At 39.0% G+C, this 27,635-nt stretch overlaps 1 protein-coding gene across 4 annotated transcripts in view; it reads left to right on the forward strand.

Annotated features, from left to right (window-relative positions):
- LOC126272502 (uncharacterized) overlaps positions 1 to 27,635 on the forward strand; it is a 139,118-nt gene that overhangs the window by 94,690 nt on the left and 16,793 nt on the right. For all 4 annotated transcript variants that reach the window (XM_049975393.1, XM_049975395.1, XM_049975394.1 and 1 more), the window contains exons 6-7: positions 14,013 to 14,194; positions 14,317 to 14,515. In XM_049975393.1, the coding sequence (XP_049831350.1) occupies positions 14,013 to 14,194; positions 14,317 to 14,515 (381 nt within the window). The remainder of the gene's footprint in view (positions 1 to 14,012; positions 14,195 to 14,316; positions 14,516 to 27,635) is intronic.

A 27,635-nucleotide genomic window follows, 5' to 3' on the forward strand; every position in this document is an offset into this window, starting at 1 on the left:
ATCTGTGTACTGAACCATTCATTCCATAGTACTTCAGCTTATCTAAGAGGATTTCATGATCCACACAATCAAAAGCCTTATAGAGATCACAGAAAATCCCAATTGGTGATGTTCTACTATCCAGAGCATTTAAAATTTGATCAGTGAAAGCATGTATAGCACTATCTGTTGAAACACCTTTCTGAAAACTGAACTGACATTTTGTTAAAATGTTATTCCCACTGATGTGTAAAGTTACTCTTGAGTACATTACTTTTTCAAACACTTTTGAGAAGGATGTCAGAAGTGAAATAGGACGATAATTGTTGATGTCTGTCTTGTCACCTTTTTTATACAAGGGTTTAACTATGGCATATTTCAATCTGTCAGGAAATATTCTCTGATTCAATGAGCTATTACATATGTGGCTAAGAACTCGACTCATCAGGTGTGGACAAGATTTTAGTATTCTATTGGAGATACCATCAGTTCCATGTGAGTTTTTATTCTTAAGTGAATTTATTATTTTCTTAATTGCAGATGGTGAGGTGAGTAGGATTTCAATTTCATTTGTTTGCACCGGGAATGCCTCTTTCATATAGAGTTCTGCCCTATCTGGTGATTAAAGAGACCTTTGGAGAAAAGAGAGCCACTTGTATGAATATCAAGAGCTCAGATGGAAACCCAGTTCTAAGCAAAGAAGGGAAAGCAGAAAGGTGGCAGGAGTCTATACAAGGGCGATGTACTTGAGGGCAATATTATGGAAATGTTAGAGGATGTAGATGAAGATGAAATGGGAGTTATGATACTGCATGAATAGTTTGACAGAGCACTGAAAGACATGAGTCAAAACAAGGCCCCAGGAGTAGACAACATTCCATTGGAACTACTGACGGCCTTGGGAGAGCCAGTCCTGACAAAACTCTATCGTCTGGTGAGCAAGATGTATAAGACAGGTGAAATACCCTCAGACTTCAAGAAGAATATTATAATTCCAATCCCAAAGCAAGCAGGTGTTGACAGATGTGAAAATTACTGAACTATCAGTTTAATAAGTCACAACTGCAAAATACTAATGCGAATTCTTTACAGACGAATGAAAAACTGGTAGAAGCCGACCTCGGTGAAGATCAGTTTGGATTCCGTAGAAATATTGGAACACATGAGGCAATACTGACCCTACGACAATGTTGACTGGAATACTCTCTTTCAAATTCTAAAGGTGGCAGGGGTAAAATACAGGGAGCGAAAGGCTATTTACAATTTGTACACAAAAAACCAGATGGCAGTTATAAGAGTCGAGGGACATGAAAGGGAAGCAGTGGTTGGGAAGGGAGTGAGACAGGGTTGTAGCCTCTCCCTGATGTTATTCAATCTGTATATTGAGCGAGCAGTAAAGGAAACAAAAGAAAAATTCGGAGTAGATATTAAAATGCATGGAGAAGACATAAAAACATTGAGGTTTGCCGATGACATTGTAATTCTGTCAGAGACAGCAAAGGATTTGGAAGAGCAGTTGAATGGAATGGACAGTGTCTTAAAGGAGGATATAAGATGAACATCAACAAAAGCATAACGAGGATAGTAGAATATTGTCGAATTAAGTTGGGTGATTCTGAGGGAATTAGATTAGGAAATGAGACACTTAAAGTAGTAAATGAGTTTTGCTATTTGGGGAGCAAAATAACTGATGATGGTCGAAGTAGAGAGGATATAAAATGTAGACTGGCAATGGCAAGGAAAGCGTTTCTGAAGAAGAGAAATTTGTTAACATCGAGTATAGATTTAAGTGTCAGGAAGTCGTTTCTGAAAGTATTTGTATGGAGTGTAGCCATGTATGGAAGTGAAACATGGATGATAAATAGTTTAGACAAGAAGAGAATAGAAGTTTTCGAAATGTGGTGGTACAGAAGAATGCTGAAGATTAGATGGGTAGATCACGTAACTAATGAGGAGGTATTGAATAGGATTGAGGAGAAGAGAAGTTTGTGGCACAACTTGACTAGAAGAAGGGATCAGTTGGTAGGACATGTTTTGAGGCATCAAGGGATCACCAATTTAGTATTGGAGGGCAGCGTGGAAGGTAAAAACCGTAGAGGGAAACCAAGAGATGAATACACAACTCAGATTCAGAAGATGTAGGTTGCAGTAGGTACTGGGAGATGAATAAGCTTGCACAGGATAGCTTAGCATGGAGAGCTGCATCAAACCAGTCTCGGGACTCAGGACCGCAACTTCAACAACAAGATGGTGCTCATTGCTGTACCATAGATTTGATTTGTTATATGTGATGCCATCAAAGGAGAAGTAATTTTGGGTGATAATATAGTTGGTCAGAGTGACCATGAAAGAGGTTATAGGTGTGGAGTCATTTGGGCGTAGGGAAAGTAGTGTTCAATAGCAGCAAGGCTATGGGCATTGGGGATGTGTGTAGAGTAGGTGGGATCAACAGTGCTGAGCAGGGAGGCATGTGGTAAAGTAACAGTAACTGTGGACAGCAGATGGAGGAAATGGCTGGCGTCTTTTGTATAGTAAGGTAGGTTACAGGTAATAGGCTAAAGATGTTGTTCTGTGAGAGTAGAGATTCTCTCAGTGGGGGCAGTAACCAGACACAATGGGGTGTACTGGATGGTTAGGTTTATGGACTTTACGAAGTATGTAGAAGGTAGGAGTGTGGGTAGTGTTACCGATTGAGGAATGAGGTAGACCATGGGGAGAGGTTGAGGAGGGAGAGGAGATCCTATTGTTGGTTTATGGCCACTGTGACAGGGTTTGTAGGTGGATGAATTTGACAGTTCTTCAACCAGGTAATAGCTGCAGTTCGAAAACATGGTGATGGAGCCTTTGTTGGCAGATAAGATTATAAGGTTGATATCAGTTTTTAGGTTGTGGATTGCAGTTCTTTCTGCAATGGTGAGGTTGGTTCCCATTTTCAGGGATTTGGGGAATGTTGGTGAGGCAAGGTTTAAGCTTAAGAAATTCTGGAATGTTAACAGGGGGTTCCTATGGGGCAATGGAGAGGAGTTCTTAGTTTGTTTATGCCTTTCACTACTGGCCTTACTCCCTAAGGTTTCACCCCTCCCCCTGCCGCCCCTCCATCATCCATTCTGTCCACAAAGTTTTTTTCTGCATATTTCTATGTAGTTTTATGAGTTTTTCCCACACTTTTATGTATTTTACATTGTTTTGCATATTTTTTTATCGTCCACTATGGAGGACCCTCTCACCACCATACAGAATGCAGAACATACAGAGACCCAAAACAGCCACGAACCTTTTCTCCAAAAGCCTTAGTCCCACAGAAGTAACACTCCTTTCCAAAGGCCTTATTTTTAATCCCACTCTCAACTTCAATCATACTGGATTTGTTAAAGATTTCTCTCCTTCTCCCGGTCCCTATAATGAAACACTTTTTGCCACCCTATCAGTCAGACTCAACCTAAAACCATCCTCACATATCATGACAACACCCAGCAGCCCCTTCCCTGTCCCCACCAAATCCCTGCATGCTCACACAAGCAGCACTACATCATCCCCCATTCCGATCTTTGCCCTCCTTCCTGCTCCCCGCCTCCTCCTTACTCCCACCACTGTGCTGATGCTCTCATCAGGCAAGTTACCACACAGTCTACCCACAGAGGCCAACGACAGTGGTCATTTGTGTGTGCTTGTGTAAATGTGTGTGTGTTTTCTTTTGTGATGCTGGGTACAACAATAGTGCAGCCACAAAGAACAAGGTCTTATTTATCCACAATTAAGTAAACAACAAACACAGATACAGCACAATAAGCAGTAGAACATAATCTGAGGATCGGCACCTACTACACTGTCCTTATATAGAAGAGAGCTCCGGCAGACAGCACAGTGGGTGTGATGCCCTGTGCACAAGTTGTGGGCAGTCTCTGATGGCTGGTCCGTGGAGGTACTGTTTGCAGAATATTTGAGTGTAGTGTGCCAGTGGCCTGGTGCCATGGCGTTTATCCAGGTAGGAATGTGGGGTGTGTAGGTGTATAGGGCTATTGCACCCCTCCCCTCTTCGTGAAAGGGCGTTCCTCTGATGCATGTGTTGGAGTGACAGATGACACTTCCATGGCATCAGTGGTGGGCGCTGCAGGTGATGATGGTGGCACCAGAAGGAGATTCTGGGCTGAAACTGATGAATAGGGGCAGAACTGGTGCAGCCACAGACATGTGCCGAGCCCACTCCCCTTGCCCCCTCCCCTCCCCCTACCCTCTCTGCAAAGTACCATAAGGGAGGACCAGCAATAAGAGCACTGTTAGCATCGTGACGTGGTAGAACTGCACTGGCAGTGTACAGTGGAGGTGCAGCGGGCACTGGTGGCGAAAGACTTGACAGTACTGACCAGCCCAGCAAATTGAAGGAATGAACCACAATTTATACTCAGTGAGAGCCTTAAATTGCCCCAAAATTAGGTTATGGTGCTTGATGTAACTCACAGGACATTGAGTAACTGGAGATAATGCCGGAGATCCCAAGTGTACGTAAGTTTTTGAGTTCAGCAGTGCCACAGCTGCACCCGTGTCCACTTCTAGTCTGAGCCCTTTGTCCATTACTTGCACTTCAATAAACAGTTTCATAAGCACTGGAATCAAAGAATTAACAGCCATGTCCATATCTGCAGGGGACATGTGCTGGGGATGACACACAGATGCTATATGTCTGTACATTTGTGCATTTGACTAATGACATTTTTGACAGTTATCTAGATCTCAACTGTTCTGCCATAACATGACTCGCCATTGGCATGATACATGCATTTCCTGGATGGTGCACTATGCTATTCCAAACTGGGGTACTGATTCATGAAGGTCAACAATGATTTATCCAATTTATTGGTTGAGCTCTCTGGCTAGGATTGTAGCATTTTCAGAGATACAGCAAACAGCCACTTTTTTATGTATTTTTGTTTATACCAATAAGGATTTTGGCCTCTTACCCAATTTCAATTGGTGTAATCCATATTTCAGTCTTAAATTAGTACATCATTAGAACACTGACTGCAATTTGGATGCTGCAGCTAGACTGCACAAAAGAGCAAATTTGTTTAGCTAATATGCTTTGTGAGTTGTATACGAGGGTAAATCACTATTATTCACAATTCAGTTATATTTCTGTTTATTTTGGTAGTACTGTCTTTTTATGTTGATGATGCACGCTTTGTTTATTTGTTGTTATATCTTTGCAATTTCCAAGCTACTAGGTTAGTTTCGTTATCACTGCCATGTTGTTAATCATGGCTGCTCTGCTGTCTATTTGCACCAAAGAAGAGCAATGTTCAGTGATCCAAATTTTGTGGTCGGAAGGCATATCAGGGGCCAAAATTCATCAAAGACTTTCAGTACAGTACAGGAACAGTGTTTTGCCACAACAGAGCATCTACGAATGAATTGAAAACTTCCAAAATTGTCGCATAAGTGTTACTCACGATGAAGGAGCCAGATGACCGTTTATCGCCACAAATGAAGAAACAATTGAGCATTCACATGAAATGACAGGCAATTAACTATTGATGATGTGGTACATCGGCTGCAAATTAGTCATGGTTCTGCCTACGAAATCATCCAAAACAGACTTGGATTTCATAAAGTTTGTGTAAGATGGGCCCAAAACAACTCACACAGTTGCATAAACAAATGCACTTGGACATCTGTAAAAAACATTTGGATCACTATGGTAATGAAGGGGACAGCTTCTTAGACAGGATCATTACTGGTGATGAAAAATGTATCCGTAATTATGAGCCGGAGAGTAAATGGCTGAGTATGGAATGAAAACATCCAAATTCGTCACGCAAGAAAAAGTTCAAGACCCAACCGCCTGCAGGAAAACTGATGCTTATGGTTTTTTGAGATGCACAAGGTCCAGTACTGGAACATTATGGGGAAAGGGGCACAACAGTAAACAGTGTATGTTACAGTGAGATGCTTACTGCCAGGCTAAAGCCTGCAGTTTGAAGCAAATGCCGAGGATTGCTGTCAAAAAGTGTTGTGTTGTTGCATGACTATGCCTGTCCATATACTGCTGCCCACACTGCTGAAATGCTCAAGAAACTCAAAAGTTGAAGTACTGGATCATCCTCCGTATAGTCCCGATCTTGCCCCTTCTGACTATCACTTGTTTGGTCCACTCAAACAGGCATTAAGGGGGGTAGGACATCAAACGGGATGACTTGGAGCAGGAAAGACATTACAGGACATTTTTATTTCCACTGTCTATACTTTTACAAATAAATTTATAAAACTTTTGCAGTATGACCAGGAAGGATTCAGGATTAGCAGTGGAAGTTCAAAAACTCAACAAAATATTTTTTTATATCTGAAATATCATCAGTTTTTCACTTATTATTGGCTGCATTTGTTCCTATGGGCACACTTTTCTTCAGAACTAGGAGAGATTCTTTGATGAATTTTGCACAGCATACAAACCATAGTTACAGGTGTATAGGTGTATGAAACTCTAGAAATTTCCAAATCTATTAAAAAATGTGGTAAAGATTGAGATAGTTAACTATAAAATTTGAGTTTGATCTAAACATGAAGTTTAAAATGTAACAGCTTATTCATTTTTTGATAAATTAAATAAATTCTAGAGTTTCATACACCTGTAAGTATGGTTTGTATGCTGTGCAAAATTCATCGAAGAGTCTCTCCTACTTATGAAGAAAAGTGTACCTATAGCAACAAATTTTGCCACCAGCAACTGAAAAAAATGATGGAATTTCAAATGTAAAAAAAAAATTATTTTGTCATGTGTGTGAACTTCCACTGCTATGAGTGTGAACCCCGAATTCTTCCTGGTCATGCTGACAAAGTTTTATAAATTGGTTGGTAAAAGTATAGACAGTGGAAATTAAAATGTCCTGTGGTGCTCCTCCTGCTCCAAGTCATCCCGTTTGACATCCTACCCCCTTTAAGGGACTGTCAACTTACCTCAGATGAAGCAGTGAAAGAAGCGGTGCATTTCTGGCTTGCAGCTCAACCCAGAACCTTCTTTTATGAGGGCATCAGGAAACTTGTACAACGATAGACCAACTATGTTGAAACACAAGGAGACTATGTCAAAAAATCATGTTCTTGTAAGTTTCCTATTTGATTACTATAAAATTTTATAACTAATTTATGGATAATTGACTTACCCTTGTATTTACAATATATTACTCGTTAGATAAACTTGTTTGTTGTTTTTCCAATTTTAACATTTCTGCTTGTGGAAAAAAAAAAATTCCATTTGTATGTTGCACAAAAACAGTGCAATATCTGCCATGTTACTGACCGACATCTTTTTTTACATCAGATAATTCTGTCTATGGCCAAAGTTACATTGTACTTATAGATTCTGAAAATACTGTTTCTATTTTAAACTTCTGTACAACTAAAAATTGAAATTGCTTAGCATAAATGTACTGAGTGCTTTGTAGAGTTATTTAATAAGTGCAGTAGTGACTGTTTAATTAAACTATATTGAATATTACAAAAATATTATGTTACGTTTTACATGAAATAAATAATGTTAGATATTTTACTCACAGCTGGAGTGACATTTATGAAGAATAAAGACGAAGCAACTGTCGTATGTGATGTAGAATCACTGTATGCATTACAAGGGCTCACATGTGATGTGACAGCAGAAATACATGGTCTTTTATTTATCATTGCTTTTATTCTTGTTTATGATTGCACTTATTATGTGATTGTGCAAGTAAATTGTGGATTTCCTTAGATACAGTTTATAGGGTAACTGTTTGGTTATTTAGGATGTCATTAGAGGATGCACATTTCTGAGAATAAACTTAAATGTCTTCCAGTAAGTTCATTCTTTTCCCTTTTGTGGCCGGGTGGGGTATTGGGTTGTGAGCTGTGTATGTCACTTGATGTTCATCTTGAGCTACATGTAAGGCAAATGTGGGTTTGCTTAAGTTTTTTAAATGAAGAGTATCCCTGTGTTCCCAAAAATGTATATTGGAATTGCTTCTTGTTTTGCCAATATATATCTTCAAACATCAATTGCATTTAATTGTTTAAGGTTGAATAACAAGTACACTATTTTTGTTCTACTCGTTTCTGTTTATTTTAAACTTTATTTTTGGCTTATTCAGCCATCTTCAGGAAACAACTGACTAGCATCTTGAATGAAGGGACACTCGTTCTTAGGTAACCAAACATTAAAGGTGAAGATACAATCCCTTGTATCTTGCACTTTACACAGTGGCACAATAAGTTATTAGACCACACAATATTACAGGTTAAATGGATTTAATTGTATATATTCCTGATTGAAGGTATGGCTTCCCATTATTTTTAATAGTATGGATGGCTTCATCCTTTATTTTGTTAATTTGTGAAAAAGCTGATTCTGACATTGTTCTTCAGAAAAGGTTTGCTACTTTATATGACAGTTTTCCTTAAAAAAAGGCATGCTCACAATGTTTTCTGTTAGCTGTGATGTGGTGTTATCTAGTGTTTGCTTGTCTTTGTGGTTGGCTATGTGTCCCCATAGCCACTGTTACTGTTACTGGTACTGTTTAGATCATCTATTAATTTTGGATTGTGGCCATTGTTGTAAGCAATTTAATGGTGGACATAAAAGATTTCTGAGTATTGTATTGTGTCATAATGCAATAAACTATACTGAAGAAACCAACATTTTGGCCATAGTTTCAGTGGTCCTCTTCTGGGTCTACTACTCATTATGGTGCAGTAGGATATTCAATAAACTTTTATGTGAACTTATTCTGGCCATGAGAGCCTACACAGTTATACTTTAATAGTATTTAGTTCATCAGATTGGTCAGCTGTTTCTAAAGGGATTTTGTGTATCTTGTTGAGGATTGCTCTATATGAATCTGTTTGTGCTTTTCTAGATGAGAGGAGGTTTTGTAACAATATTTTGAGAAGGAAAGTTGTTACTCACCATATAGCTGAGATGCTGAGTCCCAGGTAGACACAACAAAAAGATTTTACTTTTTTGTTTTGCCTATCTGCAACTCAGCATCACCGCTACATGGTGAGTAGCAACTTTCCTTCTCAGAATATTGTTACATTCCATCCTGGATTTTCCGCACAGCTGCTTTCTGTCACTACAACATATTTCATAAATGTTGCTATGGGAGCACCTCTTCATTGCTCCGTAAATGGCTACCGGTTTTGTCTACAGCCATTTGTGCTTCACAGTTGAAAGCTCTCAGAAATGCTGCCAGGTGTCAAAGATTTCCATAAATTGACTTGACTGTAGGAGTATCTTAGTGGTAAAGAATAAACATATTCAAACGTCATGCATGATGTGGCATTTTTTCATACATCTCAGTGTTATGACTCATATCTCCAGAGCTGTGAGTGGTACCATGATATAATTGTCTAGGTGCATTGAGTAGTGTATGTGGATACTATCTGTGAAATATGTTGCGGTTAGAGTCAGTAGCAAAGAAGTAATAACTTTTTATGTCATGCATAATGTGACAGTTTTTCACACACCTTAGTGTTTATGACATTATGTCTCCTCATTTATGATATGTAGGTGGTTCTTACCTGCACAGTCTGACAGAAAGGGGTTGTGTGCCATGTCTGGTTGAAATCAGTTCAGTTGTTTAGGAGGAGATGTAGTAGTGCATTTTGTCATTAAAAGAAAAGTTTATGTGATTGTTCTAGTGTTAACAAATCAGTCAAGTTACACATTTCTGGTAAATCCAAGCTTTTTTTTCTGCTTAAGCAAGTTGTTCTTAATAATTTCTATTGTTTCTTTGACAGGTGTGTTGGTGTAGGGGTAGTGATGTCAGGGGATGCGAATTTAACTGTCCCAGTAATCTGAATGTCCTTCATACAATAATTGGTTCATAACTAGTTTGTTCATAACTATTCTTAATCAGAGACTACAAAAAGTGGTACAGTAATCTCCAAAGAATAATAGGGCTTCAGAAAGGGTTGTTCATGTAATGATAAGATATTTTTGGTAAGACCTATTATTGAAAAATGTCAGGAATTTGGCTTAAAAATGCTTTAAGCAGTTATTAATTACATGAAAGCCTTTGATAAGGTACAAAGACATCTTTTCTGGAAAATATTGAAGTAAAATGTTTTTGAAATTTTAGTAAATCGAGGTGTTTGACAAGGGTGTAATCTATCACCCACTTTATTTAATTTATATATTGATGACCAAGTTATGAAGTAGAAAGATTAAATGTAGTTTGGAATTAAAGTATGGTGTAGTATACCATTAAAACCTTGTTATGTGCTGATGACCAGATAGTTATATGGGAAACAGAAGGTAATTTACAAAGAGCAGTATGCGGATTGAGCCAAAAGGCAATACACTACAACTTAACTATATTTCGAAATAAGTCAAAGATACTGACTTTCAAAGAGAAGAATCCAGTCATTTTAAAAATAATATCAGAAAATTTTAGAACAAGTATCTCATTTTAATTATCGAGAATGTGATATTACTAACCACAACAAAGACATTGAGAAACACACACACACACACACACACACACACACACACACACACACACACACACACAAACCGGGAAAGCACCGGTAGATAGGCACAATGAATAAAACACACAAACACACACACAGACTTTGAGCTTTCGCAACCGGTGCCTGCTTCGTCAGGAAAGAGGGAAGGAAAAGGAAAGATGAAAGGATGTGCGTTTTAAGGGAGAGGGTAAGGAGTCATTCCAATCCCGGGAGCAGAAAGACTTACCTTAGGGGGAATGGGTGAATAAAGGATAGGTATATACTCGCGCGCGCATGCCCGCGCGCGCGCGCACACACACACACACACACACACACACACACACACACACACACACACATATCCATCCATACATACATACACAGACACAAGCAGACATATATAACAAGCTATCTGCAGAACAATTGGAAGAACATAGGGAATAAAAACCAGCATCATATAAGATACTTCACCTCTAACTTTAGGTAAAAGTACAAATAAATTTGCAACTCTTAGATAATTTACATCTTTGGTGTTACTGGATATATTTTACAAGTTGCTGTACTGTTATCTTTGATAAATCACCTGTTTAATACTTGCACTGGAGAAATAAATTTCTATAAAGTTGATGGGCTGTACTCATGTATATTGTTCTGAATCATGGACAGTAACAAAAAAGAAAACACATGTATACAGACATCAGTAATAAAGTTCATGCTACACATATGGGGCTGTAATAAAAAGGACAAAATAAAATCAGATTGAAAAATCTTCTCAGTTAATGACAAAGTAGAAGAGAATAGATTGAAATGGAAGGACCACATTGGTAGAGTAATAGACAATAGATTGCCAAAAAAGATAGTGAATTATTGGCTGACTGGAAAGAGAGAACTAGGTAGACCTTGTAAGAGATGGAGAGATGATAACAGGCTGGAACACCTAACCCTGGGAAGGAGAAGATGACGATGAACTAAACAGATGATACTTTTGTTTTAATTGAAGATGTCCATGCAGAAAAAATTCCGAGCTCCATTGTAAGCACACTGGATATCTTAGGAAACTGGTTCCATTAAATGGGTTGAAATTGAACATTGCAAAAACCCATATGGTACATTTCAAAACCAAACATTCAAAATGTGTGCAACTTAAAATACAACATAATAATCAACCTATGAAAGAAGTTGACACAGTCAAATTCCTGGGACTAAATGTGGACAAGAACTTAAGCTGGAATGCATATATTGTTTTCATATCAAATAAATTAAGCAATTTGCATTTACAATTCAAATACTAACAAAGTCCCCTGACTTAAGTACGTGAAAAATTGCTTATCACAGTTATTTTGAATCTGTCATTAGATATGGGACAATTTTCTGGGGACATTCATGTAGTGTATCTCGAATATTGAAACTGCGAAAGAAAATTGTTGATACATGTCTACTGCACACCAAACAGAGTATTGTCACCCATTATTTTGGACATTACAAATCCTAACTGTTCCCTCCATATACAGCTATGAAATTATAATCTTCCTATACAACAGACAAAATACTTTGAGGAGAATCATTTTAATGATACATACAACACAAGAGATAAAAATAATTTTATGCTACCCACACACCAGTTGAAATTACATGCACAGACTCCACAGTGTATGGGGATGACAGTGTGTAACAAGGTAATGGGCAGAAACATATTTAATATGAAGCCAGAAATTTTAAAAACAAGGCTACAGCAGATTGTGTGAGAGAAATTCTACTACTCAACAGAAGAATTTATAGAGGATGAATGATAATTTGAGCAAGGGGGTAATTAAGTGTTATATTTTATTGTATGCATATATAATGAAATTGTATTGTATTATTATTATTATGCTGTTTGATAATCTCAGCTGTTCTTTGTTTATGGTCAAATTTTACCACAATTTGACTTGTCTCCTGTATCTGAATCAAATGATTTAGATTATTACATTATGAGGGGGAAGAAAAAATAAAAATGAAATAAAATCTGTACTGAGTATGTATCAGTGCTTCAATAAAAAAGGTAGGAGTAGTAGATAGAAGTATAATTTACAATAGACAGAATAGTAAAACGTGAAGGACTGTTGTACAGAGACCAAAATCTGAAGATTATTATGATCGACTAAGGCCTCATAGGTGCAGCTCTACAAAATTCACACAAATCGCGAATCCCTGAGATCTAATTTGTACATAATAAATCTCTTAATTAAATCTATGTTGTATAGTCCTTCGTGACATGTATGGGATCTTTTAAAAACAATGCCTTTGGATGTGGTATGTCTGTGATTTCACAAGGACTGATGTATTTATGAAAAAAATTATTCATCTTCTTGTATGAATTTTTGCCTATACCATGTCTCATACCTCAGATTCTTACAAGTATATTAGTAAAATACCTTGTAACTGACTTCATTGTTCCATCATTAATATATTAGATATGTGTGATTTTCATTTTAAACTCTCCAGTATACTCCTGCTTGGTTTGATTTCTTCCATTGTGTTGATGTTAGCCATAGCCACTGAATGAATCTGTTTGACTCATTGTTGTTCTTGCTTAAAAGTTGCTGAATTATTTTTAAGAGGTTATGTATAGACATTATTCTCTCCTTCTCATTTTACTCTATTCTTATAAGTCTTGTGGCACTTTTGTTGTCAAGTACTCAGTCTAAACCTTAGAGATGTATGTCTAAGTTGAGATTAGGTTCTACTAATAACATTTTATAAAATGTAAAAATTTCAGTTGTGATAGGTAGCATCATTTTGTATTATGCTCTTTTACTTTTTATTCTACTCTTTCTTTAAGTAATTGCTTCTCTTCCCTTGCTTGAACAATGTCACTGTTGTAAATTACCCCGTCAGGCCACTTATGCAGCTTTAACAATGGTTCTTTCATAAATCCCTTGTTTGATACTTCCACTGGGGAAAACCACCAGGTAAATGTGGCAATGCATTTAATATAAGTAAAAATTCTGTTATGATTTTAACACAGTTGGTATATCTGGTTGAACAATATGTACAACAAAGTTTTTCAATCTCTTTCATCACTTTTTCTGATGGACTGGATTGAGGATGGTGTTTCCCGTGTTAAAAATTCCTTAACCCTTTCAGACCTGAATTTTTTCTAGAGGAAAGAAAATTTTTCTTTATGCTCTAATGCTCGTAAGTGGTTTTTAATGATTTTAGACACATGATTTATGCAGATAAATGCATTTTCTGTGCCAGGATTCTGTTCTTGCAGCTGTTCATGCTGTACTGCTCTACCGCATCTTATTGAGTCATCTGTTCTGTGTTAAAGGTACACTCCTGTTCTATGCAATGGACCTCCATTATGCCAATGTTCTTTTCTACCTCCACATCTTGCATAACTAGCACACTTTACCATTTAATTATGTACCACTTCTTAATGTTTTCTGTAAACACCAAAAATGTGTATTACTAATTTTTTTATATTATAAAGTTTTCTTTCGTATATAATTGTTAACTAAACTTCACATTTCAGATTCTAATCATCTTTATTATTATTATTATTTCATTTATAGGTATATTTTAAAAGACAGCCACAACAGCTACGCAAAATCTACACTGCTCTTACACTTCTGAGCACACAAACAAATGTAACCATGAATGATGTGCGCAGTGCTGTTTTACCATTATTGAGAGGTAACAGCTTTCTCATTGAAAGTTTATTGGAAATTTTACCACAAGATCACCTTCCAGACAGGTATAAAACATTTATTTTGATAGACTTACAGAAACTAAATTTTAAATGCAGCTGTTCATGTAAGACAGTGGAGTTTAATTCATTATTGCATGTATCAGTACAAGCCTACTTTCCGTTTTTAGTCTGTCGACTGATTTTGATGAGATGGGTTGTGCTGAAGTTGACAGTGACAACTTGGGAGATGATGATCAAATGGAAACATTAATTGTTCCTGATCAAGAAGACAAATATGGCAGTGATACTTGTATATGTACATGTCACAACTCCACCAAACAAAAGTATCGTTCCCGAATACATCATTGTGTACCATGCGGAACAAAGGTATCTATCTATCTGTCTATCTATCTATTCTTTAAAGTGAGAATATAACTCGAGGTCAAGTTATTGCTACAAGAATATTATTAAAACTTTAGTACGAAATAATTAGGAATTGAGATTTCATTGTGTGATGTATTGTGCACAGCATTTGAATCAAGTGTTAGTATAATGCTGCTGGAGGCTATGATTATTTTCTCTCTACTTTTTAAAGGCAGACATATACCTAAAACTAGAATAAATAGTTAGATTGCATTATTGTCACTCTTCTTCATCATTTGAGAGCTGCATCTATGTATCATGAAGGAATGAATGCAAATCCAATAATTCTGTGTGTGGCCCACAATGCTGAATGTAAATGTTACAGGTACAATACATAATGTAAACATTATACAATAGTACCTGTTGGTCACAACATTGTGGACCGAGCGAGGTGGCGCAGTGGTTAGCACACTGGACTCGCACTCGGGAGGACGATGGTTCAATCCCGTCTCCGGCCATCCAGATTTAGGTTTTCCGTGATTTCCCTAAATCGTTTCAGGCAAATGCCGGGATGGTTCCTATGAAAGGGCACGGCCGATTTCCTTCCCAATCCTTCCCTAACCCGAGCTTGCACTCCGTCTATAATGACCTCGTTGTCGACGGGACGTTAAACACTAACAACCACCACCACCACCACCACAACATTGTGAATAGATGGTAAATGGTTTCCTGTGTTATTTATTATCTATTGTATAACAAGTCTCTAAAAAAAATCATTACCATAATTAAAATACAGTTGAATGCAGATCAAAAAAATCTACTTACAAGAGGCAGCAGATGTAGAAGTAAATTTTTGAACTATTTTCTCAGCATTCTTATTTCCATAATCCTTCTTTACTAGTTGAAGAAACCTTGAGCTCTGAATGCTACTGATTTTGTAACTTTTATGTGTGTCTCTCTTTGCTGTCACTTGAATAGTAGAAATTGTTTTGTGGCTCTCCAGCAGGGATACGACTTCCTAAAATCCTGCCCCGAAATGAGATCCATCCTTCATGAAATCCTCCCCACTCCACCAAGAGTGTCTTTCCGCCGTCCACTTAACCTTCGTAATCTCTTGGTTCATCCCTATGAAATCCCCAAACCACCTTCCCTACCCTCTGGCTCCTACCCTTGCAACCGCTCCCAGTGTAAAACCTGTCCTATGCACCCTCCCACCACCACCTACTCCAGTCCTGTAACCCGGAAGGTGTACACGATCAAAGGGAGAGCCATGTGTGAAAGCACCCACGTGATTTACCAACTGACCTGCCTACACTGTGACGCTTTCTATGTGGGAATGACCAGCAACAAACTGTCCATTTGCATGAATAGACACAGGCAGACAGTGTTTGTTGGTAATGAGGATCACCCTGTGGCTAAACATGCCTTGGTGCACAGCCAGCACATCTTGACACAGTGTTACACCGTCCGAGTTATCTGGATACTTCTCACCAACACCAACCTATCCGAACTCCGGAGATGGGAACTCGCCCTTCAGTATATCCTCTCTTCTCGATATCCGCCAGGCCTCAACCTCCGCTAATTTCAAGTTGCCGCCGCTCATACCTCACCTGTCTTTCAACAACTTCTTTGCCTCTGTACTTCCGCCTCAACTGACATCTCTGCCCTTACTCTTTGCCTTTAAATATGTCTGCTTGTGTCTGTGTATGTGCGGATGGATATGTGTGTGTGTGCGAGCGTACACCTGTCCTTTTTTCCCCCTAAGGGAAGTCTTTCCGCTCCCGGGATTGGAATGACTCCTTACCCTCTCCCTTAAAACCCACATCCTTTCGTCTTTCCCTCTCCTTCCCTCTTTCCTGAAGAAGCAACCATCGGTTGCGAAAGCTAGTAATTCTGTGTGTGTGTTTGTGTGTTTTGTTCATTGTGCCTGTCTGCCGGCGCTTTCCCGCTTGGTAAGTCTTGGAATCTTTGTTTTTAATATAATTATGGTAAGATTTGTACATGTAAGAATATTAATTACTGTTTGTGAAAAGTTGCACATTTATATTACACAAGACTGTGCTTACTGCTAAAACTGCACATAATTTGTTGCTTTATCTTTTCTGGGATTCTGCTAAAAATATACCTAGCATCAGTACCAAGGTACTAACCATAGATGATAGAGAAAATCATTTAAACACTAGATTCATTGGAAGTTCCTTAGAAGCCCTTTATTAGGTAATCAGTTAGGACACAGGAAAACAAAAGAGGAGGAGGAATGAGGAAATTTAACGCAAGAAAGAGAAGCAGTTGCAGAATTTTTTAATAATAATAAGAGGATAGATTGCTACCCATGACATAGAGGAGACATTGAGTCCCAGGCAGGTACAATGAAACTGAACTTGAGAAATATTGAGCTTTTGGACTAAGCCCTTCATCAGATGTAGTACTACATTGTACTGACTGATTGTATGTCCTACAGAAATCAAGTAAAAATTTCAAAATTTACTTGTGGTATTACTCAGTAGCATCTCTGAGCATGTCAGAAATCTTTTCTTAATTGTAATGAGGGTTGGTGTTGGATTGGTTATTGAAATAGGAAAAATTTTCCCATCTGGAAAAGTTCCTTCCTACCTCTGAATATCTTGAACACTGTTAAACTCACTTACATGACACCTTATGTTTCCCCAAAATAAAGTCTATTTAAAATGCAGTCTAACTTACCAAAAGGAGGTGATGTCAGGTGGCTGAACAGTATTCCTTAACCTCGGTGGTGGTGGGGGAACAACAACTCCGTCGACAGGCCACAAGTGGCCCATCAGGACCATCCGACTGCCTTCTCATCCTCAGAGGAGGATGCGGATAGGAGGGGTGTGGGGTCAGCACACTGCTCTCCCGGTCATAATGATGGTGTTCTTGACTGAAGCCTCTACTATTCGGTCGAGTAGCTCCGCAATTGGCATCACGAGGCTGAGTGCACCCTGAAAAATTGCAACAGTGCATGGCGGCCTGGATGGTCACCCATTCAAGAGCCGACCACACACGACAGCGCTTAAGTTCGGTTATCTCACGAGAACCAGTGTATCCACTATGGCAAGGCCGTTAGCCTCACAACAGAAAAGTTAAATTGACAAATGGACAATACAAGATTTAATTGAAGTAAGAGGTTTGTCAAGTACAGTGGACACTATTCAGACAAGGGGAAGACACTACTTAATTCAGAGTCAGTGGAACTAGCAGTGCCTCATAGTGACAGATATAATCAAGTCTTTGATGGACTGTTGTAATATGCCTTTATTATTCCATTCCTCTTGTATAACTTGTTCGTATGTTTTACTTCTGTTTGCCAGCCTGTGGGTGCACTTTTTCTGTTGTGTCCTTCACAAGGTGCTCCACTTCAGTCAACATAATATTTTATTCTCTGTAGCAATATGTTGTCTGAAATGAGCCCAAATGAGTTCTGTTGCATTGAAATGGCAATTATATGGATGTAGTCTGACCTCTTCACACCCTATATTTTTTACATTTCATCCACAAGGTAAACTAGATACTTTGGATTGTGTTCCAATGTTAGTTCTAATAATTTTACTCTTTTCAAGTTATTGTCAACTGGTATGTTGTTTCTCCAGCCAGCAAAGAATGCCTTTATGGGCTCCTTACCTTGTATAACCGACTGATACAGAATGTTAACCATAACAGTGGGTTTTTATTAAGGTTTGAAGCACAGAGCTTTGACCAATTTCACAAAAGTTCTGTGATTCATCTCTTCATGATAATCAGAGGCCTTACTTGAAATAATAACAACAATTGGGAATGAAACCTTTTAAAATACAATTACTCTTTTCCTTCTGCTAATCAGAGTTTCCATACTACTGCTTATGATATCGTGTGTCCAGCCATTTTTTAAGTTGTACCCTCCATGTAGTTGTGTTTCATTAAGTCAAACACTATTATCAAAATTTGTCCCTATCAATTTCTTCGGATAATGATACTGCCAGACTGTAATAGCTCAATGTTCCATTAATAACTTGTGCTGACAAATAGTTTTATAGCACAATCCTAACTTTTACACAACTTGTAGCAAGGATTATTTACTGTTCCGAAACAGGTCCATGGCACATAACATTTCATGAGAAATTGCATCTTCCTGAAAACTCTTGAGGTATGTGACCTTCATCTTGAGGCACCTCTTCTTTCTGTGTGTCACCAATTTTGATCATTTACCTGATTCTTGTTCACAAGTTTCTCCTTGCTGATACTAATAAAGTCGTATGGCATGAATGGCTGGGAGACCCCAAAGGCCAGGTTCAGCCACCTAATTGGAAAAGTATTCATTTCGTGCACACAGGCACCTTTCCGTTGTGAGGTGTGAGCTGTGTATGTAAGTATAACTGTTAAGTTTAGGTGTTCTAGTGTAACATCAAGTGCTGGCATGTCGTCCTGGAACGTAACGGCAGAGAAGGCTGTGGGGTGATGTCAGCCAGTAGCACACTGATTAGGACCGCACAACGACAGGAGCGGCCCTTATATGAAGAGAATATAAGAGCCGCTCCGTGCTAGCCGCAGCCTCACTAGAAGATGAGCCATGACTCGTGAACAGTATTATTTGCTTGCATGGAAATTGTATAAATATCGAAGGACATTGATTTTTACTGTACTAAACTCCATTAATATGATTTGTTATCTAGCTATCCGAGATAACCGCTTCCTAGTCACCCTATATTAAAGTAGTGGGCCGGACATGACGTAGTGTACTGTTGTATCCACCGAGCTTTAAATCCCCATCTGACGAATGGATTGCCATCAACAGTGTCACATGCCCTCACTTCTTGAGGCACTACGGAGAAGCTTGAAATTTAATCTGTGGCGTTGCTGTGAAGACTGGTGGTCAAGAACTTTATACCACCACCTCTGCTTCCCCCGCCGACCAAATACTGGCTGTGAAAATTTCATATACCGTCAAGATTCAAACAGGCTTACATCCAAGTCGAGTGCTGCTGCACAAATTTGTGTTAGTGAGCCTGGCTATGGAGCTAGGTTTGCTTATGCTTGTTAGTGATTGCTCACTGATTTGTAGAGCAACTTCAGTTCACTCCACCACTCTTTTTTGAAGGTATTCCAGGAATGTGCAGTGTTGTTCTACCCCCCTCCCACTCCCCGTTTTGACTGTTTTCGTCACGCATCATGAGGCACGAAACACTAAAGAATCTCTTACTACAATGGCTCACAGATGAATGGCAGAGTACAGACTGTCTAGTAAAATGCTGTATGAAGCGCAGTGCAGTTGAAGTAGCAACAGAGTGCCAGCCAACGGTGTCAGCCATCATTGCCTGGTTCTCATTGGTGTTCTGGTGGCAGAAGCAGTCCAGCCCACCATCTATCGAGTGATAATTGTTTCAAATCAGACAGTACTACTGCTTTTATTGCTGCTACTCCTATTGTTTTTGGGACTGCTGGCTGCTAATATTTGTTATACAGCTAGTATTTTCAAGTTCTTCCTCACAATTATCTCCTCTCAATCTGAAATTTTTGCTTCTGATTCTTTTATTGCATCCAAAGTAGATTCTTTTGCTGTTATGATTACCTTTATTGTTATTTGCAAAGAATGATAGTGACACATTGTGATTTTGCCTGCAGAGATTACCCATCAGTTTCATCTACATTTACACCTATATTTTGCTAATCGCTGTGATGTGCATCACATAGGGTATTACGTATTGTACCAAGTATTTGGTTTTCTTCCCTTTCCATTCACATATTCAGTATGATAAAAATGACTGATTAAATGCCTCTGTGCACTTGCTTATTAGTATAATCTCACCTTTTTGGTAGATTTGCAGCATATACTTAAGTGTGGAATCATCAAATTAATTATTGCATTATTCTCAGCACAGAGAAGTCCCATGCTGAAAAGTATTTGCAAACTTCTGTTACTTTTACCACCGACAGTACACTTACGATCTTTATGCTGCTAAACAACACTTTGGCACAAGGTGCTATATGGGCAATTGTAATCATAATACAGTGAAAGTAGGTAGCTCAAAATATACATTCACAACTAGTGTACGAGTTCATTTTTACAAAGGTAGGACAGGTTGTAACCTCCAAAATTTTCGCGGTGTATCTCTTCTTCTAGTAATTTTCTGGTGTGCAATCAGATCCTGTTGACATTCTGCCATGATATTTCAGCCAAGAGATGTCCGGTCATCTCCAGGTGAATAGATAACTATTGAAGAGCCCATGTGCATTCACGGTATGCCAAATTCCATGGATGCTAAAAGAGCTGGCATTTTTTGGTGTATGTGTCAGGTGATGTATTGTGTGCAACAGCCGAATTGTGTGTGCTGCCCTCAGTGGTGGAAATGAGAGATGATCTAATTATTTTAGCATCAAATGACTCTGTCAATTTTGCTGTGACTGAATAATTTTAATTATAGGTTTCCAATATGTATCCAGTTGAAAGGCGTTGTCATGATTTACAAGATTAGCAGCAAGATGTATTTTCACCAGTTCTTTATTACTGAATCCCAAAAACCAGAAACTGAAGCTAAAATTTTTGTTCTGTTGTATTCCATTGATTGCCCCCAAGGAAATAGTGTTCTGCTAGTGCTAATTTTAATGATTGCCAAAGACGTGTTTTTTTTTGTGTTCCATAGAACGCTCCCGGACAGTGTGTGTCGTCTGGCCTATGTATGCAGCACCACAGTCACAGGATATTTTGTAAACACCCTCTTTTTTCAGTTGTAAGTGACCTTTAATGGATCCAACCAGGGCCAAGCTTGTCACTGCTGGATGGAAGATAACCTTGATTTTATTTCTCCTAAGCAACCTTCCAAGTTTGAAAGACACATTCCATGCACATGTAAGGGACACAGTTGATTTATAGTCATCATCAGTGTCTTCAGTGTGGTGCTTCTTGTGTTATAGCTGTGCATGGCCTTCTGTCTGGCATGAAGTGTAGCTATTCTCGTTAAAAACCTTCTCCAAGTGTTCTAATTTCGCCTGGAGGATTTTATCATCCAATATTATGTGCTCAGGATATGTAAAGAAACTAAGAACACCGGCAGTTTGTGCAGGTTGACAGTAAGTAGATGCCTGGAGATATAGACCTGCATGCATGTTTTCTGTACACAGAATGCCCCAATGAACCGTCATTCTTACCGCATATTAGCATGTCGAGGAAGGGTAAAGGCCCATCTTTCTTAATTTCAATCATAAACTTGCTGTTCTCATGTAACGAGTTTAGGTGACAAAGGCATTTCTCCAGTTATTGTCTGCCATGAGGTCATACAGCAAAAGTACGCTAAGTGATTCTACATACCACAAAATCAAAGAGGACTCAATGAGCCATATATCTAGAAAAACTGCTACTCTTCTGAATTGGGCATTACCAATAGTCAGTGCTAGAGGATGAAAACTGAGGTTGTAGATCTCTGTTTTTCCTGTTATTTCAGAGCGCCGATTCTTCTGAAAAAACCTGGAATTTTCAGGGAATTACATTTTACCTGCAAAAATCAGGAACATCTCAGGAAATTTCAAGAATATCATAAAATTTAAGGGAAATCTGCATTTGTAACTTCGTATTGAAATTTAATTTTAATTGAGTTTTATAAGTCACATATTTTAAAATACTTTATGTCACAAAGTGTGTTAATTATACATTTATTATTCCATATAAATTATTGATGTTTAAAAGCTATTGTAGCTACTGCCTATGGTTTGTATATGTAAACTGAGAGGAAAGGAAAGTTGTTGTTGTGGCATCTCCATTCCCTCCTCCTGTTCATTGTTAATTTAACATGATTTCTCATGTCACTATCTTCCTCCTCATACCTGGAATTCTCAGATGAACAGGTTGTCGCCGCACTTGATTGGAATGACAGATCAGCTACTCCCGACTAAAATCCACCACAATCAGCTACTGACCCTTGTGGGCCACCACAACACCTGGCAGCCAATAATCATTAATACATATGCTTAAACTGACTGTGGCCAAAAGACTAGGCATAGACTGCAGCCCCAGGAGAAAAACATGGCAGGTTGCTGTGGTCAGGTATGTGACTCGGGTTGCAGCAAATCCAAAAGACCTCGCAGTTGACACCTATGCTAACATTCCAGACTATGCCCTCTAGCCTTTGTCACACAATACGCAGCCAGGAAACTTGATAGGGCATTATTGTAGATGAGGCAGACACAGACTTTTTTCATTTAGGTCTTGAACCTAGGCATGAAGCACTCCACCTCCAAGTTAGACTATGGGTGGAACGGGTTGGTAGTCAGATGTTGGATACAATAGTGAATGCAGAAATCTTGTAACTCCTCTGAAACAAATTGACAACTTCCCAGGAGGAGCCCTCATAGCAAAAATGACCAATAACGTGCGAACAGTTGGTGGTAATATCGCTGAGGATAGCTTGGTGATGTGTGGGAAATTTGATAATGTATTGACCACCAACAACCAGATGCTTCCCAATAAAAGTGGCCCACAAAATCAAAATGCATCCTGTTCCAAGGGTTCTCCAGGACTGACCAAGGGGAAAACTGACACGGCAGTGCAGCCTGGTTTTGTGCACAGGCTGGCAAGCCCTCGCTGGTGTTTGATGTTGTGATTGATCATCATCGAGTAGACATGACAATGTGCCAAAACTTTCATATGAGTCATACGCTAGTATGACACCTGTAGCAGCTCAAGTATGCAAGGATGCAATGCAGGAGGGACAACAATTATACAGTGTTGTGCCTCTACAGCAAGTGGAAGGACCCTCTAATCCACTGAATGAAATGATTTTTCCAGGGAAGGAGGTTGTGGTCTTGGCAGCCATGGCCTTATGCACCACCAAAGGAAAATCCAGCAAGGTCTGCTCCAAGACATAATAAAGGTGAAAATGAGAGCGTTATGCTGGTCATACTCTGAATCCAGTCCCACTGGCAACTACAATAGTCTGTTAGCATTGGCATTGCTGGAAGTTGGACTGGTACAGAGTTTCATAAGTGTAATTACTGAGGAAAAGCACACATCTCTGCAATCAGTGGCCAGTCCTATCTGGCAGTTTGGGCCAAGGGCCAAATAAGAAACCAAATTCCTTGTGGTTGGTGATCAGTAGGAACTTCACCCCAAGCCAGAAAAGTGAAATATTTTAGTTCTGAAATTGATAGCCAGTGAGTAATATGTTGGGCTGTGAAATGTGTCTTTGATGTGAATGTATGGTATGCTTGGTGCCATCTGGATTCCGATGTGACAGGACTGCGCAAATGCCTCTCTGGGATGCGTCACAGGCCATGGTCAAAGGTTTACCTGGTGTAAAAACAAGCCAAACATAGAGTGGAGCACAAACACTGGTTGAGATCAGATCAGACAACTTTGATGCCCATTTGGTGAAGCCAATTTAGAGGGTGGCAGATTTGTGTGGCCTGGGGAATGACCATACCATAATATGAAATATTGCCCATAATGAACTTGAGCTCCTTCAGGTTCTCATGTGCCAGCCAGTTGACAATGGCTTTGGTGGTAGTCTGTAGGGACAAATCCTTCTTTGCTGAACATGCCCCAAAAAAGGCATCATTGGGGAAAAAACTACATTTTTCCAGTTTGTAGCAGGCATTGGAAAACTATTTGCAGATTCTACAAATGCTCAACTCTTGGAGGCTGTGACCCAGATGACATCAAGGTATTTCACACAGTAAGGAGTGTCCTATTCAACTGCTCCAAGTAATATTAATAACTTTCAAATGCAGATGATATTTCAAAAGGCAAGTGATTAAACTGATAGAGCCCAGAGGTGGTTTCCAGCAACAAGAAACTCTGAGAATTGGCCTTCAGTGACAACGGAGGGTATGTGTTGTGCAAATTGACGTGCAAGAAATACCGATCCCCTGACAACTTTGCCAACTACTCCTTAGGCTGCAGAATGGGATATGAGTCTGCGAGACATTGCCCATTGATTGTCTGTTTAAAATCATTGCAAAAGTGGATAGTGCCTTGTAGCTTCTGAATCTCCACTAAGGGGTGGTCCACTGACTCAGCAAAATAGAAGAAACAACACTGATATCCTGTCAATGCTGCAACTTGGCCTTGAACTTATTGCACATGTCAAAGGAAATGGGGCAGGGCTGACAAAATTTAAGGATTGCATATGGCTTAAGGGAGCATGTAGCTCCAAATTTCCTGCTCAATTCAAAGTTTTCTTGAACAACTGGTTGTACAACTTTAATTAAAAAGTCTAAATCTTTGGAGGGGGCTGATTGAGACAGTAAACGTATTTTGCCAACTATCTGAAAGTCAAAACAGAAAAAGTCTCTAACTTGAAAATATTTTGAGCCATCAGCAAATTAACCTCTACCAGTCGCTGTTCCACATTCTTATAATGTGCCAAGAGGGAGAATTGCCCCCAGAAAGAAAAGCGCTGTTTACTATAAGACACAACTTGACAGAATGGCCAGTGCAGTGCAGAATAACCCAAAAGCTGGCACATATCTAAGTTAATTAGGCTGAGGGACATTCCCGTGATATGTGAAACTCAATCAGTCACCCATCCACTACCAGTGACAGCAGAATATTCTGGGGCAATACGTGTGGACTGTTGGAGACAGCCTCAGAAATCAGGGAAACATTAGGGTCTTCCAACAACCACCCTCACATAGTGACGACTGACACAAACTGCTTGTTATAGTGGAAATGCAGCTGATGTGCTACCATAACGGCATGGGTACATCTACATCTACATCAACATCAACATCCATACTCCGCAAGCCACCTGACGGTGTGTGGCAGAGGGTACATGGAGTACCTCTATCGGTTCTCCCTTCTATTCCAGTCTCATATTGTTTGTGCAAAGAAAGATTGTCGGTAGGCCTCTGTGTGGACTCTAATCTCTCTGATTTTATCCTCATGGTCTCTTTGCAAAATAATGGCTGGCTGTTAACTTGGGCTGGATGGGATTAGGTCCAATAGCGGAAACAATCATCCACAGTTTAAATGCACCACAATAGATGAACAAAAAACAGAACTGATATTCTAGTGCTACCAGAAGTGCAGGGTGATTCAAAAAGTCTGTTACAACTTTGGAATGATATAAAAAATGTATTGAGATAACTTACAGAACAGTAGATGTGTCATTTTGTAGCAAACAACCTCAAGTTTGATTCAAGTAGTGCATGAGTACCCCTTTACACCAACAGTAGCACCAGCGTATTGCACAGTTATAGGTGACCACTTTCACCGGTGTGGAGTGTGCTCCCTGTGTGTTTTGGTTTCATGAAACTAACTGTGCAACAAATATTCAGCATAAATTCCACACTGAATAAGCTCAAGAAACTCCAAGTAGGCCTACAATTTACTCTGGGCACAAGAACTTTATTGAGGTGCATTGTTCACTGTGACACGACAAACCATCTGGTAGCCCACATGTTGATGATTATGTCAACTAGGTTTGGGAGAGCTTTGTCTGCAATTTGCAAAAATCAGTGTGACGTGCATCTCGCTAGACTCGCATTCCACAATACACTGTTTGGCAAGTACTGCATACACATTTGTGCTTGAAACCAAACAGATTCACAGTGCCACAGCACATTAGTGATGCACATAAGATTACTCATGGGAAATTCTGTGTAAAAAATGTTGCATTGAATAGAGGATGACGAGACATTCTCAACACAATAATCTTCAGCAATGAGCCAGCATTTCATATCAGTGATATGGTGTTTCATATCAGTGATATGGTGAACACACATAACTGCAGAACATGGGGCAGTGAAAACCCGTATGTATCCCTGGAACACATTTGTGACAGCCTCAAAGATAAAATGTTTGGTGCCCTTCTAGAAGAAAACTGTCACTGGTATTGTGTATCTGGATAGCCTTGAAAACTTCTTAATCCAACAGATCAATGAAGATGACTGAGAGGGAATAGTTTACTATGAGCAAGATGGTGCACCACCTCATTTCCTCATGGAAGTTTGACATTTCCTTGATAATTGTTTCCCAGGACAATGGGCTGGCCATGAAGGGCCAGTCGTCTGGCCACCTTGCTCTTCAGACTTGACATCTCTGGATTACCTTCTCTGGGGTTTTGTTAAAGATCATGTGTATGTTCCTCCCCAATCTATGCTGCCTTTGCTCAAGTTATGCCTTATTTGCTGCAATGAGTCCGGGAAGAAACTGATTATTGGTGGGATGTTTGCTGCATCACAAATGGTACTCGCATCGAACCAATTGGAGTTCCAAATCGGGAACTGTTTTGTGTCCAGAATATTCTGAATATTTTTCCTTATTTCTTGAAAACCAGCACAGAGCTTTTTTAATTCGTCTACCATCCATTTGATTGACTTAAAGTTCCTGCCATTGTCCTTTTATTTCCATTAAAATCATAATTACATCTGCTACTCTAGTTTGTTCCCTGATCCCATCACTGTTTCTCATTATTATTCCAAATAAGCAACTCTCCATTGCTAGCTGGACAACCCTCAGTTTCTATTGATTTTTACATTATAAATCTGTATCTCTTGACCACAGCCCAAAACTGGCGGTACACATTGATTATAAATTTTCCACTCATTTCATTCAGAAACTTAAATTTTTGAATGCTTGAACAGTTTCCTTACTTTCTCTTATTAGTTACTTGCACCACCTGTCATATTAATTAGAGCAATATGATGTTTGCCCAACATAAGTTTCTCTTGTTTTGTTATTCCTCTTTTTGTTTCAGTTGTTACTCTTGATAAATTTTCATAGTGCCTTTTCAGACCCTCTCAAAGATAGTTCCCAAGGGGTTTTGTTGATGACAGCTTATCGTACAAAGTTTCTATGCATACTTGAAACTCTCGCTTTCTCTTTGATAGCTGCCTTGTTTCATTTGCTTTTTCTTGTCCCCAACATCTTTTGCTGTTTGTATTACTGCTTTTGTGAAATAATTACTACTTTCATCTATGTCGGTATCTGCATCATTTTCTAAGATGCTGTACTTTTTGCGCATAATTTAATCTGGTTCACTTCTTTCTCGTGCTCTACAATTTTGACATCCTATAGTTAATAATTATAAGGTTACTTAAAACTGTCACGTTCTCTCCGATAGCTACCTTGTTTTATTAGCTTTCTTCTCACCTGCTACATCTTTTGCTGTTTGCTCTAGTGCTTATGTTAAATAATTACTACTTTCATCTATGTTAG

This window comes from Schistocerca gregaria, chromosome 5 (assembly GCF_023897955.1).
Source record: "Schistocerca gregaria isolate iqSchGreg1 chromosome 5, iqSchGreg1.2, whole genome shotgun sequence".
Taxonomy (NCBI): domain Eukaryota; kingdom Metazoa; phylum Arthropoda; class Insecta; order Orthoptera; family Acrididae; genus Schistocerca; species Schistocerca gregaria.